Source organism: Oryx dammah, unplaced genomic scaffold (assembly GCF_014754425.2).
Source record: "Oryx dammah isolate SB20612 unplaced genomic scaffold, SCBI_Odam_1.1 HiC_scaffold_27, whole genome shotgun sequence".
In the NCBI taxonomy this organism is placed as follows: Eukaryota; Metazoa; Chordata; class Mammalia; order Artiodactyla; family Bovidae; genus Oryx; species Oryx dammah.
This window is the reverse complement of record NW_024070211.1, coordinates 122,228,491-122,246,582: the sequence shown is the minus strand read 5'-3', so window position 1 is coordinate 122,246,582 and position 18,092 is coordinate 122,228,491. Positions and strand designations below refer to the sequence as shown.

At 36.3% G+C, this 18,092-nt stretch overlaps 1 protein-coding gene and 1 long non-coding RNA gene across 3 annotated transcripts in view; both read left to right on the top strand.

Moving 5' to 3' along the window:
- Positions 1-8,607, top strand: part of NCKAP1 (NCK associated protein 1) — a 109,417-nt gene extending 100,810 nt beyond the window's left edge. Inside the window, exons 28-31 of the mRNA XM_040227761.1 lie at positions 2,842-2,958; positions 3,541-3,650; positions 4,796-4,885; positions 5,840-8,607. Of these exons, the coding sequence (XP_040083695.1) occupies positions 2,842-2,958; positions 3,541-3,650; positions 4,796-4,885; positions 5,840-5,956 (434 nt within the window). The 3' untranslated portion in view covers positions 5,957-8,607. The remainder of the gene's footprint in view (positions 1-2,841; positions 2,959-3,540; positions 3,651-4,795; positions 4,886-5,839) is intronic.
- A 7,057-nt stretch (positions 8,608-15,664) lies between these two features.
- The window catches only part of LOC120853997, a 57,801-nt gene continuing 55,373 nt past the window's right edge, over positions 15,665-18,092 (top strand). For both annotated transcript variants that reach the window (XR_005718898.1, XR_005718899.1), the window contains exon 1: positions 15,665-16,458. This is a non-coding gene — a long non-coding RNA (uncharacterized LOC120853997). The remainder of the gene's footprint in view (positions 16,459-18,092) is intronic.

Here is an 18,092-nt window from a genome sequence, read left to right as displayed (position 1 = left end):
GTATAAAACAACTCTCTTGCAGACTTTTACTGTATAAAGGGGAGCAAAGAAGTAAAACTGTAGTAGCTTGAGGCAGAGTAAAATCAAAAGAAGAAAATTTTTCAGATGGGAAAATAAGTGTTTGTCTACTGGTGGAAATCATCTAATAGCTAGAAGCATTTTTATCTAGAAAAGGATGTCTTGGGAGTTCCCTGACAGTCCACTGGTTAGGAACTAAGATCCTGCAAGCTGTGGCACAGCCAAAAAAGAAACCCTAAGACATAAGTTTTTTAAATGTATAAAAAATATGAAAGTTTATCCCATTTTAATTGGACTAGAGCTACTTACAATAGAAAGTCTGTGCATTATTCAGTTCAGTTCAGTCGCTCAGTCATGTCCGACTCTTTGCGACCCCATGAATCGCAGCACGCCAGGCCTCCCTGTCCATCATCAGCTCCTGGAGTTCACTCAAGCTCACGTCCATCGAGTTGATGATGCCATCCAGCCATCTCATCCTCTGTCGTCTCCTTCTCCTCCTGCCCCCAGTCCCTCCCAGCATCAGAGTCTTTTCCAGTGAGTCAACTCTTCGCATGAGGTGGCCAAAGTTACTGGAGATTCAGCTTTAGCATCAGTCCTTCCAATGAACACCCAGGACTGATCTCCTTCAGGATGGACTGGTCGGATCTCCTTGCAGTCCAAGGGACTCTCAAGAGTCTTCTCCAACACCACAGTTCAAAAGCATCAATTCTTCCGCACGTAGCTTTCTTCACAGTCCAACTCTCACATCCATACATGACCACAGGAAAAACCATAGCCTTGACTATGGACCTTTGTTGGCAAAGTAATGTCTCTGCTTTTGAATATGCTGTCTAGGTTGGTCATAACTTTCCTACCAAGGAGTAAGCGTCTTTTAATTTCATGGCTGCAGTCACCATCTGAAGTAATTTGGAGCCTCCCAAAATAAAGTCTGACACTGTTTCCACTGTTTCCCCATCTATTTGCCATGAAGTGATGGGACCAGATGCCATGATCTTCGTTTTCTGAATGTTGAGCTTTAAGCCAACTTTTTCACTCTCCTCTTTCACTTTCATCAAGAAGCTTTTGAGTTCCTCTTCACTTTCTGCCATAAGGGTGGTGTCATCTGCATATCTGAGGTTATTGATATTTCTCCTGGCAATCTTGATTCCAGCTTGTGCTTCTTCTGTAATATTAAATATTTAAAATATTTTAAGATCAGACCTTTAAAATGTATTACTCAGAATTCTAGTTTTTCCACAAAGTAAAATGTTTCATCTGTTTCTGGTACTAAAATGCTTCCCCTACTTCCTTGGATGTAACATGGTCTTTGTCTAAGTTCATCAATTCTTTTTTGATTTGACATTAGTTTTGTTTCATCACTTATGCAATATGTTAATTATAATCACGTGGATAATTATTGCGACTAGCTTGATTTGCCAGGGCTGTATTTTTTATAATCAACCAGGTTTAAAAAAAATTTTATTGAAGTGTATATCATTGATTAACGGTGTGCCAGTCTGCTGTATAGCAAAGTGACTCAGTTATACACATAAAATTCTTTTCCATTGTGATTTATCACAGGATATTGAGTATAATTCCCTGTGCTATGGTAAGACCTTGTTGTTTGAAAGTGTAAGTGTTAGTTGCTCAGTCATGTCTGATTCTTTGAGACCCCATGAACTGTAGCCCGTCAGGCTTCTCTGTCCATGGAATCTTCAGCAAGAATACTGATGTGGGTTGCCATTTCCTTCTCCAGGGGATCTTCCTGACCCCAGGATCGAACCTGGGTTTCCTGCATTGCAGGCAGATTCTTTACCATTTAGCCATGAGGGAAGCCCATGCCATGTTTTAGATTCCACATATATTATATGGTATATATTCCACATGATATCATATGGTGCTTGTCTTTCTCTTTCTGATTTCCTTCATTTAGTATGATAATTTCTAGTTGCTTCCATGTTGCTGCAATTGGCATTGTTTTGTTCTTTTTTATGGCTGGGTAGTATTCCCTTCATCTTTTGATGGATATCTTTATCCACTCATCTGTTGATGAATATTTGGATTGTTACCATGTTTTGGCTATTGTGAATAGTCATAATCAGCTAGATTTTTCAAATATATTCTGACTCTTGTCTTATGTTAAATTCTTTGTTATATATAGTTAGTGGAGTGACTCGAAATTCTCAGGTACCAGATAAGTGAAATACCTAGATAACACACAATTTTAGTATATGGATACAATAAATGTTTTAGATAAATTATTTTATAATAAATAATTAAAACATTAGGACAGTGTTACTTATATTCATTTATGACTGGTTCCTCCTGTCTTCTAAAATGAAGAGGTTAGAAATCCAGTTTACTTTATACGTTTATATATTTTTAATAGTAAATATCAGATCACATGTATATCTATTTTAGAAAAAAATTGAAGAGTTTTTTAGATTGGGCAGAGTAATTTAGGAGATAATTTTCTATACTGAAACATAGAATTTTCCTAATACATAATTTATTATTAGTTATCAAGTGGAAGATTTTAGGATTCCAGTTATTCTAAATATATTTTTAGTCCTGTAACCTTACAATTTAAAAAAGAAAAAGGAAATTTTGCCTTACTGTTTTTTCAGATGTCCTTGAAATATGCTTAACAACTTGATAACGGCTGATACTATTGTGTATTATTTCTATGCATTCTATATTTCTTGTAACAAAATCGTAATCAGCTCTATAGAGACTCAGTAAAATACATAAAAATTAAAATGTGCTTTTTCTGATTTAGATCGTCAACTCTTAACTAATCTTGACAGAAATACCTTGATGTTATTTGTAATTTTTCTGCCTTAGAAAACATAAGTCCAGAAGAAGAATATAAAATTGCCTGCCTCCTAATGGTGTTTGTGGCCGTTTCTTTGCCCACACTGGCCAGTAACGTGATGTCTCAGTATAGCCCTGCTATAGAAGGTAATAGTAGTTTAAAATTTTTTTGGCATTGGGAGAGTTATGAGTTTTGATATAGTAGGTACTTTTCAAGTAATTGTGTATTTTTTTTAACACAATAAGAAATGGACTAAATTTTGCTACTTACTAGATGTGTAATCTTAAGACTGAATTTCTCTTTTTGTAAGCCCCATTTTCACATACACATATGGGGTGTATACATGTGAGCCTATGGGTGCCTGCATGTGTGTGTGGCAGGGGATAGTGAAGGGACTATCCCCCTCTTAGGGTTATTTTAAGGATTGAATGGGGAAATGTTCATAAAGCAGCTAAGCACTTAATAAGTTTCCAAGACAGTGTAAAACTGATGTATGGTTTCTTTTAGGGGTTTTTGAAAACCTGCCTGTTTAATACAGCAATGGTTGTTGCTCTCCTCTACACTATTTTTAAAAGCACTAGTTCTCATGAAAGTAAAGAGAAGCCAAGGCAGGTTATGCCTCAGCTCTGCTTTTAATCATGCCACTATTTATGTAGATTATAAAGTCATTAAAGATTTTATATTTTGAAGTCACACAGAAACCACAAACCCTATATGCACTTTCTCAGGGCACTGCAACAACATACATTGCTTGGCCAAAGCCATCAACCAGATCGCTGCAGCTTTGTTTACAATTCACAAAGGAAGCATTGAAGATCGGCTTAAAGAATTTTTGGCGGTATGTATAATCAAGCAAAATTCATAACTTTTTTTTTTAGAGAAAATTAAAAATCACAACTGTGGGGTGTAACAAAATAAATTCTCTTAATTTATTCATTTTTGGAAGAAGAAACAGGTAAAGACAGGGTATTAAAATCAAGGAGCAGTTAGATTAGCATTTTTCCCCTTTGGCTTAGCAGTCTCTTGTTTCTAGAGCTCTGCAATATGACTTTTTTCTGAGCTGATGTTTGGACTGCTCTAGAATTTTGCCTAAGTGTTTGAAAGAGAACAAAACAAAAGAAAGAAAGATTGAGGCAAAGGATGAATGTTCCCTCTAAAAGGATATATTTTATTTATTTCCATTTATTTGGAGAAAGTCTGTGAATGGAGACAAATTCAAAAATAAGAATACTACTCACTGCCAAAAGAAGGTAGTAATGCTGACTCTAGCCTCATGAAGTATTGCTCTTAGTTTCTGTGGTAGTGTAGCTCTTTCTTTCCTTTATCAGCATACCTTTTCATATTTTACGTAGAAGATGCACTTATATAAGAACACTAGAATATTTGCATCTTTTTAAGTTATAAATCCTGTTAGCTTTTAATAATTCTTTTTTTAAATTTTAAAGCAAATGTAGTACTAAAGAATAAAATAACATCTATTTCAAAGAAAACAGTAATAAGAATTAAAATTTTTCTTTTTCATTTTATTTCCTTCATTCAAGACCTAATGTCTTAATCTCACTGTAGTATTATTAACTCAAACTCAGTGTGAAATTTTCTTATTTGGAAATTAGGAAATATAGTTAATACAGATGTTGGGAAGAGAAAAAGGAATTTAAATTATAGTGTTTTTGTTTTTTTTCTCACTTGTTCTAAAAAAATATCTGTTTTAAAGACCAGTAAGAATATTTGATTACGTTAGCCAAACATTTATTATTCCAATAATTATTATTGGAAATCATTCTAATAATTTTTCAGTATTATTTATTATCTTTGTGTCTGTTTATACCTTAATAGCTCTTAAATTGTTGCTTGAAAGTATAGAACCTAAGCTCACCTTGTTATTGAAATGTGTTGCAAGTTGAACCATACTGAAGATAAATACATGGTGAAAGTTTTATTTTAAAAAAACTTATTTACTTAAAATGTATGTATACTTTTAAGCTTGCATCCTCCAGTCTACTGAAAATTGGCCAGGAGACAGATAAAACAACTACACGAAATAGAGAATCTGTTTATTTACTGCTAGATATGGTAAGTCTTATTTTAATTTTTGTTAATCACAAAAAGGTTCCAGTCATTCCTGATAGTATTTTCATGGTATTTTAGTTAAATAGTAATAAGAGCTGATATACTTTTTTGACAATTTATATTCACTCCACTCAAGCCACACATTTCCTAATAATTGCTGAAAAGACTGCCATGTGGTAAAGATATCAGAAAATGACAGAATGAATCACCATTACCTGTAGAGTGTTCTTTTATAAATAGTTTTTCTACCTATTGGGAAACACTCAAGCTTTATATTTTCCTAGTCTTCCTAGTTTCATCTCTTCCCAGTTTTCTGAGTGTTCTATTTTCTGACTCCATCTCACCCATCTAATAACATTTCCTATAACTTTCTGTGCCTAGTCAGTTCCTTCTTTTTACTACCATGAAGTCAGCTGTGCTTATTTCTGTAGTGTGATTGTTTCCTCACTTAGAATAATTTCCTTTATCTGCAGAGGTCTGTGTCTAGCCTAATAATGATTCTGCATACTTTGTAGCTCAGATTCTTTTTTTAGATAGACTTTGATTACTTTAGCCTACATTGATTTTTCTTCTCTTTTGAAAACTCTAGAATTTAACAGCTTTCCACTTAATCATATGGTCTGAGGTTTGATTTGGCTTTTTAGCTTAGTGTTGTGTTCCCAGTTAGACTTGATGATATGGACTGCATTTTAAATAAATGGTATATTGTTGAGGGCAATACAAGTACTTGGTATTTCTTGTTTATTAACTGATTTAATTGGGAAGTAGTGATTTAAAGTGTTTTAATGCATACACTATGGCACATTTACATTTCAGATTTTAAAGTAAAAGTAAAGTACTTTAAAAGTAAAAATTTATGTGTTTCCAGTAAGAGCAATATAAAATTATGCTTTATTCATTGTCAGTAAATGTTTCCATTAAAATAACTTGAATTAATACATTTTTGGAATTTTTCAGATTGTGCAGGAATCCCCGTTCCTGACAATGGATCTTTTGGAATCTTGTTTTCCTTATGTCTTGCTGAGAAATGCATACCATGCTGTCTACAAGCAAAGTGTTACATCCTCTGCATAAAATAGCTACTTATTGAAGACAAGCACGCATTTTTGTTGCCTCTGTTTTACCTGTAAACTGTGGAACTGTTTGATCTTAAGACCTGAAAAACAGTTTTGTGGATTATAAATTTCTTTCATATGGTTGTATTTTCTGATCATCAGTTTCTTAATATGGTTGTACTTCAGTATACTTGGTTGATTTAGGTCGCACATTTACGGAATTCACTGAACTTATTCCAATAATTTTAGAATATCATTTGGTTGAGAAACATACATTCTCTATGTTTTTGATATTTGATAAAGAAAATACCTTTGCTTGTTTATTTCTGAAAAATAATTGTATTTAGTGATTATTTTAGATAGTGATATTATAGCATTCATTGTGTGTAAATTATTTCATATAGGGAAGAGTTCTGACCTGTACCTATTATGGTTCTTATTGAAAACAAAACTGGATGTGCATTTCTGTGATGTTATGAATACATTTCTACTTTATTTTGAAACATTTGCCAAACTAATTACTGTAACACTGTATAACATTAAAAGTGTTCATGGACTGCTTAGCATTAGAAGCAGACTGTGTCCCCAAATTCTAAAACAGCAGCAAATGATGTTGCTTGTATAAAGCCTAATAATAATTTTTAGACTAATTTCCACGGTGCCCTGTTGGCATTAGCACTACCATTGTACCCTGCTGTATAATAAACAATCTTAGACATTTATCAACTGTTGATACAAATGTTAGTCCCTAACCACTTTTTATATGTTTTAAATTTTTGAAATTCAAGTGTACCTGCCGTAACAAAATAAACACTAGACTATCACATTTTGAATGATTTCTTTTTGGAATCCTCAGAAATTTACTCAGTAAAATGGAAGTTTTTTTGTTTAAACTTAGTTTAAAATAAACTTTATTTTAGGTATATCTAAGTAGCACATTGATACTAGGTCACCTATTATAAGATTTGCTTAAATGTTTTGAAAAATGTTCCACTAGAAAAAATATTAAAATTAGAAAATAAAGTTGTGTAACATTTTTTAAAAATTAAGAGCTAAAAGGAAACTTGTGTGCCATCAGCTTGCTAATTTTTATCAGTGAGAAAATGGACAGATTTATTTGAAAGATTGGGGGGAAAACAAAGAATGATCACAGAACTAGACTTTTTCTCATGAGCTGTGTATCTGGATATCATAGAGCTTCTGTTGTTCACAGCTTCTTATATATACACTGGTAACTTGTGTTAAGATAAAAGAAAGCTACTGTGAACTTAGTTATAATTTTTTTGTAGTTCAGATACTGGAATGAAATTGAGGTGCCACAAGACTATATTTCTATTTTGGGTATGGTTTCTCCAGTTTATATTTAAAGCAGGGAATAGTTGTCACTATCTGTTGAAAATTTCCAGTGGTAAGGAATTTTTTAATGAAATAGTTTTAGACTTGAAATAACCTAAATACACAGTAAACAGTTCAAAGTAAGATTAAATGCTGTTTGCTCTGAAATACTAGGGTCCTAGAGCGGTAATAACTTGTCAGTAGTAATATCCTCAAAGGTAAAATAGGCATTTTGAGTATATACACTTCCATTGGGCTAGTATGTGGAAGGGTTAAGACATTATTTACCCCTCTTCAGGTGAAGAAAAAAGTCACTCTTTCATAGTCCTGTCAAGTTTATCTTGCCCCAGTTTTTTTCTCATATACCTAAACTGACTGACTAACTGGTGTACCATGGGATTGTTCTTTGCAGAGTCTTTCTACCCCTCCCCCCAAACAAATTTTTAAATAAAGTTAAAAGTAGATTAACACTCCTATTTTTAACATCTTGTTTGTCTTAACTTTTCTTATTTTCTTCTGGATTTATACTGCAAACATACTGTTTTTGTTGTTTTCTCTACAGTAATGTAATCATAACATATATACTTGCCTGTAATCTATTTCACTCAAGTAGAAAAAGTCTGCTATTTGATATTCTTTTTAATGCCTCCTTGTATACCATAACTAGTTTAAAACTTTCTTTTGGATGAACATTTAGGCAGATTTCTTTTTGTTCATTACAGGCATACCTTGGAGATACTGTTGATTCAGTTCCAGACCCCTATAGTAAAGTGCGTATCACAATAAAACAAGTCACATGAGTTTTTTTTTATTTTCCAGTGCATATAAAAGTTATGTTTACACTACACTGTAGTGTGTTAACTGTGAAATAATAGTATGTCTAAAAAAACACATACGTTAATTTAAAATGTTTCATTGTTAAAATCATGCTAGCCATCATCTGACAATGCAGAGTTACTACCAACATTCAATTTATAAAAAATGCAGTATCTGCAAAGTGCAATAAAGGAAAGCGCAATAAAAGGAAGTATCCCTGTGTTATAAATAATATCTTGGTGAACTTGGGCTTTTATCTCCTTTGGCATTTCTTACAAATAAAATTGCTTGGTGGAAGGGTGTATACATTTTAAACATTAAATTTCCCTCCAATGAGATTATATCAGTTTTACTCTTACAATTGTGTGTTTGAGTATAATTTCCTCCTGTGGTAAACTGTTGATATATACCAATTCTACTGTTGTTGATGCATCTTTGCCTCTTTAAAAGATGAAACATAAATGTTTTAATTTGCATATCTTTGCTTATTAGTAAAGTGGAATATCTTTTTTAAGTTTATTTGTTGTTTTTATTTAATGGATTACTCATTTTCAGGTGGAATGTTCCAGATTTTTTTAAATGCTAATGGGACACGTTTGCATGTTATTTTTGTGCATGTATTTAGAATTGAAAACACCCCCCAAACAATGTTAAGTATAGTGATATGACTATTAAAATATAGTCCATAGTAATTAATGTTACTATACAGCTACTTTGATTACTGAATTTTAATTGACCTTTAGAAGTATAAAGCATTTATTTCCAAATCCAAGTTAAGAACAGCATTGCTATAAAAGGGTATATCCCTGTTAAAGAATGAAGGGACTTCCCTGGTGGTCCAGTGGTTAAGACTCCAGGCTGCAATGGGGGAAGCCTGGGATTCAAACCCTGGTCAGATAACTAGATCTTACATGACGCAACTACCATATGCTGCAAAGAAGATTGAAGATCAGAAGATCAGACCTGGCACAGCCAAATAAATAAAAATAAATTTTTAAAAATGAAAAGATATCCAATTTAAGTATATAAACTACAGAGTAGATTGAAATTATGCCAGGACACTAATTCCTTAATTCTAAATTTAAACTGTTAAACAGGTGTATTGTAAGTTACACAGTAAGCTAATTCCAAAAGGTACTCTATATGTAGGAAACTATCTAAAAATTTTAACCTCATTTCTCAGATACGTCATTTTGAAAACTTTATGTTCTCAAGTAAAAACATCTACCAATCAATGACTGATTCATGTCAATGTATGGCAAAAACCACTACAATATTGTAAAGTTAGCCTCCAATTAAATAAATTTTTAAAAAATCTACCAGTCAAAAGGTGAAAAGCTGTAAGGCTTTCCTTGCATTTCGTACTGATAGCCTGGTATACATACTTAAAAAAAAAAAATCACTTTCCCCCTAAATTGATGTAATTAATACTAACCTTTTAAATTACCAATAAAATAGCCGATTAAATCACATCCTGTAAAGTTAACTTGTAAAGCTCTATATTTTAATGTGCTTGCTAAATTTGTGTTTCTATCATTCTTTCCGGCACAGACTTCATTTTTTGGAAAGTTCCCTTTTTATAGAATACTTTGGAACCTAGGTAAAGTGGCCATTTTCTTATTAAATATTCAGAGGAAATAGAAATCTACATCATATATTAAGTGTAGTTAAGAAAGGAAATCACTCCTTAGCTGTCATTAATCCATCTTATCTTTATTTACTGTAATCACTACCTATTTTTTAGATAGAGCTGATGCAGGATTTCTGATCACAAAGTGTCCTCTATTCAGTCAGTTGGAGAGCACATGTCTGAACTGTTGAGGATGAAAGAGATTACCCTGCCTTCCAGGATCTTAGAGTGAACTTTGTACTGGTTTAAGTCATAATTTGATCAACTGTTCTATTGTGCTAGTGTTGCCAGTTGCTTAAACCACCGCCCCGCCCCCCCGCCCCCCCCCCCCCAATAGTAAAATAGTAAGATGCTCACTACCATAGGACTAGGGCTCTGGTATTTATTTAGGAGAAAAAACAGTTGGAAGCTTAGAGTTAAGGGAAGATTGAGTCCAGAAAATTAAGTCAGAACCTGGCTTTATGGGTTATAATTGGCACAATGCTATGGTGATCATTATGAGAGTCTGATGCAGTTGAGTAAGTATTGGCTGATGCTGTGCTGTGCTTAGTTGCTCAGTCATGTCTGACTCTACGACCCCACGGACTGTAGCCCACCAGGCTCTGTCCCTGAGGATTCTCCAAGCAAGAATACTGGAGTGGATTGCCATGCCCTCTAGGGGATGTTCCCACCCAGGGATCAAACCAGGCTCTCCTGCATTGCGAGTTGGATTCTTTACCATCTGAACCACCAGAGAAGCCCAAGAATACTGGAGTGGGTAGCCTATCCCTTCTCCGCGGGATCTTCTCGACCCAGGAATCGAACCAAGGTCTCCTGCGTTGCAGGCGCATTCTTTACCACCTGCGCTACCAGGGAAGCCCAAGTATTGGCCAGATGAGATCAATGTAGTTTAAAGTAGCAATACCCTTACCAAGTCTGTGTTTCCTCAGTTATTAAAACAGTGAAAAGTGAAAGTGTTAGTTGCTCAGTCATGTCTGACTCTCTGACTTGATGAAAGAGGGGCTTGACGGGCATGGGTTACAGAAAGTTGGATGTGACTGAGCAACTAACACTTTTTCACATTAAAGCAGTACCTTAGAGTTAAAATAAGGTGTTCCTTTCTGTTAGACTCCTGTTCCTTTTGTTTATTCAACTTATCTCTTAATTTTCCCTTCATTTTCTTTACAAGAGGTAACCATGGAGCTTGACACACAGGCTTCCCATGACTTCCATCCTGGATTACCAGTTAGTCATTAGCACTCTTCCTAATCATTTTCTTCTTTTCTGCTAATTAATTCATTCAGCAAATATATATAGATTCCTTGGTATAATAGCAAAATGAAGTTTCAGCTTTACACTTAAGTTCTCATCTTAACGATGATGGACAGAAAAGGAGGAAACTTCTGATGGTGATAGGGAAATATATGGGATGATGAGCTGAGGATTGAAAGAGTTGCTTGGGGGCACCACTTTAGAAAGTGTCATTTGGGAAAGCCTCTATAAAACCTGAAGGAAGAAAAGAAACCAGAAATGGACAGAACAGTGAAGGTAAAGCCCCAGGAGACAAAAACAAACGGCGTACATGAGAAGTAGAAGTATACAAATTAGTATTTCTGTCAAAAAAACAGCTTGACAGAGCCTAATTTGGCTAGCTAGAGCTTTTCTTTTCTCTGGTCTGCCTGTCTTGCTTTGTCCTTTGTCTGTATATTAAGAGTTTACAGATCCAGTCAAGACAAGTAGGTTATAAAGAAGGAAATGAACTGAACTTACTGATGCTGTGTCATTGATATGAGAATGATAAAGTCTATTGTATACCATCAGGTTTTCTAAGCCAACCTCAAGTTCTATCAGACAGGGAACCATAATCTGCTAGTTAATGTGCATGAAATCATGTCCACCTTTCTATTATAATGACTTGCCTCGGAGATTTCAGCTGTCTTATTTGTAAAGACTTGTGAATGAATAATCCTTAAAGTCGTATAACTCATATATGTCCTTCATCCCTTTTTTATAGTCACTTGAGCATGAACCATCATTTCATTTGATTATCTTGGCCTGAATTTCAAAATAGACAACTTGCTTTCTTTTTTCTAAAGGTACATTATGACCTTTCTCCCCCTTTGGGGAAAAGAATCAGTTTGAAATCTTAAATGTCTTAATCTTCAGTGAGAAATGATTTTTGAGTTATTTGGGCCTATTGAAAAATATTTATTGACTCTGCTCTTGTGTTATTTTCAGAGTGGAAAGTTGCTTTAAGTATATTAAATTGCATTCTTTCTTGTATGAACTGAACTTTCTGTACCCATTGCTGTAGTTAACATTTCAAGCATGCCTAACTGAAATGTTGCATTTCAAAGAAAAGTTTTCAGCCTGTCATTCTGACCTGAAAATAACAAAATAGGATAAATTAGCAATCTAGTTAGGAACTTAGCCATAAAGGGCCATATCTCATTTATGATTAAGTGCACACACCTTGACCCTTATCTTTCTACTTCTTTCTTTGCAGAAGTAAGATGGATGGACAAGTTCTTGGTGTAGGTTCTGGTCAGCCTCTTACATGCGATTCACAAACCTGGAAAGCAAGTGAGCTGGAGATGGGACTGTATGGGGTATGCAGCCTTGTTGATTGCCATGTCTTAACTGGGGTATATGGCTGAGTCACATTCATAGTACACATGTTGACCAAAAGATCAGTAATTCAGTCCTGAAATTAATATTCGGCAAAGTTCAGTTCAGCTGCTCAGTAGTGTCCGACTCTTTCCGACCCCATGAATTGCAGCACGCCAGGCCTCCCTGTCGATCACCAACTACCACAGTTCACTCAAACTCATGTCCATTGAGTTGGTGATGCCATCCAACCATCTCATCCTCTGTCATCCCCTTCTCCTCCTGCCTCCAATCCCTCTCAGCATCAGAGACTTTTCCAATGAGTCAACTCTTCACATGAGGTGGCCAAAGTACTGGAGTTTCAGCTTTAGCATCAGTCCTTCCAAAGAACACCCAGAACTGATCTTTAGGAAGGACTGGTTGGACCTCTTTGCAGTCCAAGAGACTCTCAAGAGTCTTCTCCAACACCACAGTTCAAAAGCATCAATTCTTCAGTGCTCAGCTTTCTTCACAGTCCAACTCTCACATCCATACATGACTACTAGAAAAATTATAGTCTTGACTGGATGGACCTTTGTTGGCAAAGCAATGTCTCTGCTTTTGAATATGCTATCTAGGTTGGTCATAACTTTCCTTCCAAGGAGTAAGCGTCTTTTAATTTCATGGCTGCAATCACCATCAGCAGTGACTTTGGAGCCCAAAAAAATAAAGTCTGACACTGTTTCCACTGTTTCCCCATCTATTTGCCATGATGTAATGGGACCAGATGCCATGATCCTTGTTTTCTGAATGTTGAGCTTTAAGCCAACCTATTCACTCTCCTCTTTCACTTTCATCAAGAGGCTTTTGAGTTCCTCTTCACTTTCTGCCATAAGGGTGGTGTCATCTGCATATCTGAGGTTATTGATATTTCTCCCGGCAATCTTGATTCCAGCTTGTGCTTCTTCCAGCCCAATGTTTCTCATGATGTACTCTGCATATAAGTTAAATAAGCAGGGTGACAATATACAGCCTTGACATACTCCTTTTCCTATTTGGAACCAGTCTGTTGTTCCATGTCCAGTTCTAACTGTTGCTTCCTGACCTGCATATAGGTTTAATCTCTTTCAGAATTTTCCACAGTTTGTTGTGATCCACACAGTCAAAGTCTTTGGCATAGTCAATGAAGCAGAAATAGATGTTTTTCTGGAACTCTCTTCCTTTTTCCATGATCCAGCAGATTTTGGCAATTTGATCTCTGGTTCCTCTGCCTTTTCTAAAACCAGCTTGAACATCTGGAAGTTCACATTTCACATATTGCTGAAGCCTGGCTTGGAGAATTTTGAGCATTACTTTACTAGCGTGTGAGATGAGTGCAATTGTGCGGTAGTTTGAGCACTCTTTGGCACTGCCTTTCTTTGGGATTGGAATGAAAACTGACCTTTTCCAGTCCTGTGGCCACTGAGTTTTCCAAATTTGCTGGCATATTGAGTGCAGCACTTTCACGGCATCTTCCAGGATTTGAAATAGCTCAACTGGAATTCCATCACCTCTTCTAGCTTTGTTTGTAGTGATGCTTTCTGAGGCCCACTTGACTTCACATTCCAGGATGTCTGGCTCTAGGTGAGTAATCACACCATCATAATATCTGGGTCATGAAGATCGTTTTTGTACAGTTCTCTGTATTCTTGCCACCTCGTCTTAATATCTTCTGCTTCTGTTAGGTCCAGACCATTTCTGTCCTTTATCGAGCCCATCTTTGCATGACATGTACCCTTGGTATCTCTAATTTTCTTGAAGAGATCTCTAGTCTTTCCCATTCTGTTGTTTTCCTCTATTTCTTTGCATTGATCGCTGAGGAAGGCTTTCTTATCTCTCCTTGCTATTCTTTGGAACTCTGCATTCAGATGCTTACTTATATCTTTCCTTTTCTCCTTTGCTTTTCACTTCTCTTCTTTTCACAGCTATTTGTAAGGCCTCCTCAGACAGCCATTTTGCTTTTTTGCATTTCTTTTCCATGGGGATGGTCTTGATCTCTGTCTCCTGTACAATGTCACTAACCTCTGTCCATAGTTCATCAGGCAATCTGTCTGTCAGATCTAGTCCTTGAGATCTATTTCTCACTTCCACTGTATAGTCATAAGGGATTTGATTTAGGTCATACCTGAATGGTCTAGTGGTTTTCCCTACTTCCTTCAATTTAAGTCTGAATTTGGCAATAAGGAGTTCATGATCTGAGCCACAGTCAGCTCCCAGTCCTGTTTTTGCTGAGTGTATAGAGCTTCTCCATCTTTGGCTGCAAATAATATAATCAATCTGATTTCGGTGTTGACCATCTGGTGATGTCCATGTGTGGAGTCTTCTCTTGTGTTGTTGGAAGAGGGTGTTTGCTATGCCCAGTACATTCTCTTGGCAAAACTCTTATTAGTCTTTGCCCTGCCTCATTCCGCATTCCAAGGCCAAATTTGCCTGTTACTCCAGGTGTTTCTTGACTTCCTACTTTTGCATTCCAGTCCCCTATAATGAAAAGGACATCTTTTTTGGGTGTTGGTTCTAAAAGGTCTTGTAGGTCTTCATAGAAGCATTCAAATTCAGCTTCATAAGCGTTACTGGTTGGGGCATAGACTTGGATTACCGTGATGATGAATGGTTTGCCTTGGAAACGAACAGAGATCATTCTGTCGTTTTTGAGATTGCATCCAAGTACTGCATTTCAGACTCTTTTGTTGACCATTTTGGACTCTTTTGTTCATCTGTGTGCTATTGGATAACATTTTTAAAAACAAACCTGAAATATGGTGCCATGTTTATTTTTCCTAATGTTTTTTGCATGGATTTATTGCATCATACATTTGATTGAGAAAACAGTTGTCAGTAAATGTAGGTTCTAGCAATGTGGCAATGAAGTGATTGACTGGCTGTCAAGATAAAAATATGGCTTCTGAATTTCAAGTTATATATCATTTTTAGTTGCATGCACGTTCATACCAATTTCAGCATCTTCTCTGTAGTAGAAAGAGGATCCTTACAGCAAGTATCATGTAAGAAATACTTGCATTCTAAAGGCAAATTCATGCTTAAACTGATGGATAGAATTCAACATGTAAAGCACACAGTAAGATTTTCACTCCAAGTTACATCTAAAATATTTATTTGAAAGAGAACATTCATGGAGAAGGCAATGGCACCCCACTCCAGTACTCTTGCCTGGAAAATCCCATGGATGGACGAGCCTGGTGGGCTACAGTCCATGGGGTCGCTAGGAGTTGGACACAACTGAGCGACTTCACTTTCACTTTTCACTTTCATGCATTGGAGAAAGAAATGGCAACCCATTCCAGTGTTCTTGGCTGGAGAATCCCAGGGACAGGGGAGCCTGGTGGGCTGCCATCTATGGGATCACGTAGAGTCAGACACGACTGAAGCGACTTAGCAATAGCAGCAGAGTGGGTATGTGGGGCTCTTTCAGGGACCACAGAGGGGGTGGGGGGAAGAGTTTGCAGTGCCCAGGTACCCTGAAATCCCCAGTAATGGTACCTCAGTGAGCCCCCGAGTTCCAGTGGGAAAGTAGGGTCCCCTCTTGTCTCCCCCCCCTTTCCCTCACTTCCATCTTTGTGGACAATAAATCAATATGCACACACACAAAAAAGAGAACATTCAATGATTAATTATAAATTGAGAAGCCATGCTAATTAAGTATGACTGTAACCTTGTGTAATTAATTACATAGTCATTGATTCTACACAAGCTCTGGGTGCCAGAAAGCACACTGAAGTAGGCGTTCAGCTGTTAAACTTTGCCAAGGCTGAAGGTGGAGCAGATAATGTACAAGTTCTGAGGCAGAAGCTGAACTTTAGTTCATTCCTAGTTCTTACCTTCAATCATAAATGTACAAGGGTCCTTGTGTGCAGCTGAAGCAAGGCCCAGCTGGCAAAACTTGAGATGGGGGCCAAGAGAAAATTTGACCTTAACTGTTAATAGGGGCTTTGTCCAAACTGAAATTTTTGGCTAGGGTAATCGAGAGCTAATGTTTACTGAGAGATCCCCATTTACCAGATACTGCAGTATAAGTTTTATCTAATTTAATCCTCTAAGTGTTATTCATTTTGTTCTCACAGTATCCCTACATGATGATTATTCTCATTTACCAGTGTGGAAACAGAAGCTCAGGGAAGGTAAGTAACCTGATCGACTCACACTGCAAGGAAGTAGCAGGGCCAGGATTTAAATCTGGCCCAGAGCTGTATTCTTAGCTTTGCACTGTCTCTCATATATGAGTGGAATTTTTTTTTAATCCAAAAGTATTTAAATCTTCACTAATTTAACTGCAGCTCAAGGAGCAGAAGAATAACCCTTACTCAGTGCTTACATTGTGTCACTCTCAATGCTAGGTGTTTTCATGTTCTTTAGTTATCTCATTTGGTCTCCAAAACCAAATTACTCAGTAGGGATTATTTTCTGAATTTTCATAAACAAATGGAAAGCTGTCTCACGGCTTTAAATCCCTGGCCCCAGTGTCACAAAATTATTTGGGTGACAGCACTAATAATTAAAATTATTTAGTGATGGCTGTTGGATTTCTCGCCTATTTGTTGTTCAGTCGCTCAGTCTTGTCTGACTCTGCAACCCCATGGATTGCAGCACGCCAGGCTTCCCTGTCCTTCACCATCTCCCAGAGTTTGCTCAAACTCATGTCCACTGAGTCAGTGATGCCGTCCAACCATCTCATCCTCTGTCGTCCCCCTCTCTTCCTGCCTTCAATCTTACCCAGCATCAGGGTCTTTTCCAGTGAGTCAGCTCTTCACATCAGGTGGCCAGAGTACTGGAGCTTCAGCTTCAGCATCAGTGCTTCGAATGAATATTCAGGGTTGATTTCCTTTAGGATTAACTTGCTGTCCAAGGGACTCTCAAGAGTCTTCTCCAGCACAACAATCAAAGGCATCAGCTCTTGCCTCTGCTTCTACTATATTGTGCACTTTGCCAAAACAGTGAAAACCATTTTTTTGGGTAAAGAACAGTGAGCTTGTTCTTCCTGACACTTTCTGTCCTTCATGACAGAGTTTACCTCTACACTTTCTCTCTGATCCTTCGTAGTTTAATCTCTACCAACCCTAATTTCTTTCCTAGTCTGTCTTCATGCTCCCCTGTCTCTCCAATATGTAATAGACAGTATGTCATACTTACCAATTTTGAAACTACTCATTTTCATTTTGAGGCTCAAAATCACATAGTATTTATACTTTCTATGTTAAGAGAAATTATATTTTAGTGAATTTGTGATGCTAACCCAACTATTGACGTGAGATCCTACCTTGGAATAGTCAGCATTTAGTCTAGTATTACACTTAGTGTAGGGAACTCTGTAAACGTAACTGATTAAATGATTCTGCATGTATGAAAGATGACCTTATCTTCAAAATAATAGCTAATATAATACTTGAATGAAAAATATGACAGTGGTTATAATAAAGGAGCATTTTAGTCTTTTTACCTAGATAGAGCCTTAGAAATTAGCTACCTTAAACTACTCAAAGGTTAAGCAATTATACCAAAGTTGCATAGAAAAAGACTGGAGCTAGGATACCGTCTTCTTGATTCTTGGTACCATGCTCTTTGTGCTGTGTGATATTGCTTCATGTAGTCTTAATCATAATGAGCATTCACTGGTTATTGGTAGGATTTTAGGGGTTAATGTATGAGGTATGATACCATGTCATCAAATTAATCTGGGATTTGAATCCAACTCTCACTTATAGATTAATTGATTGACTCTTCTGATTTTGTATCCTTAAATGTAGAATGGGGTTAT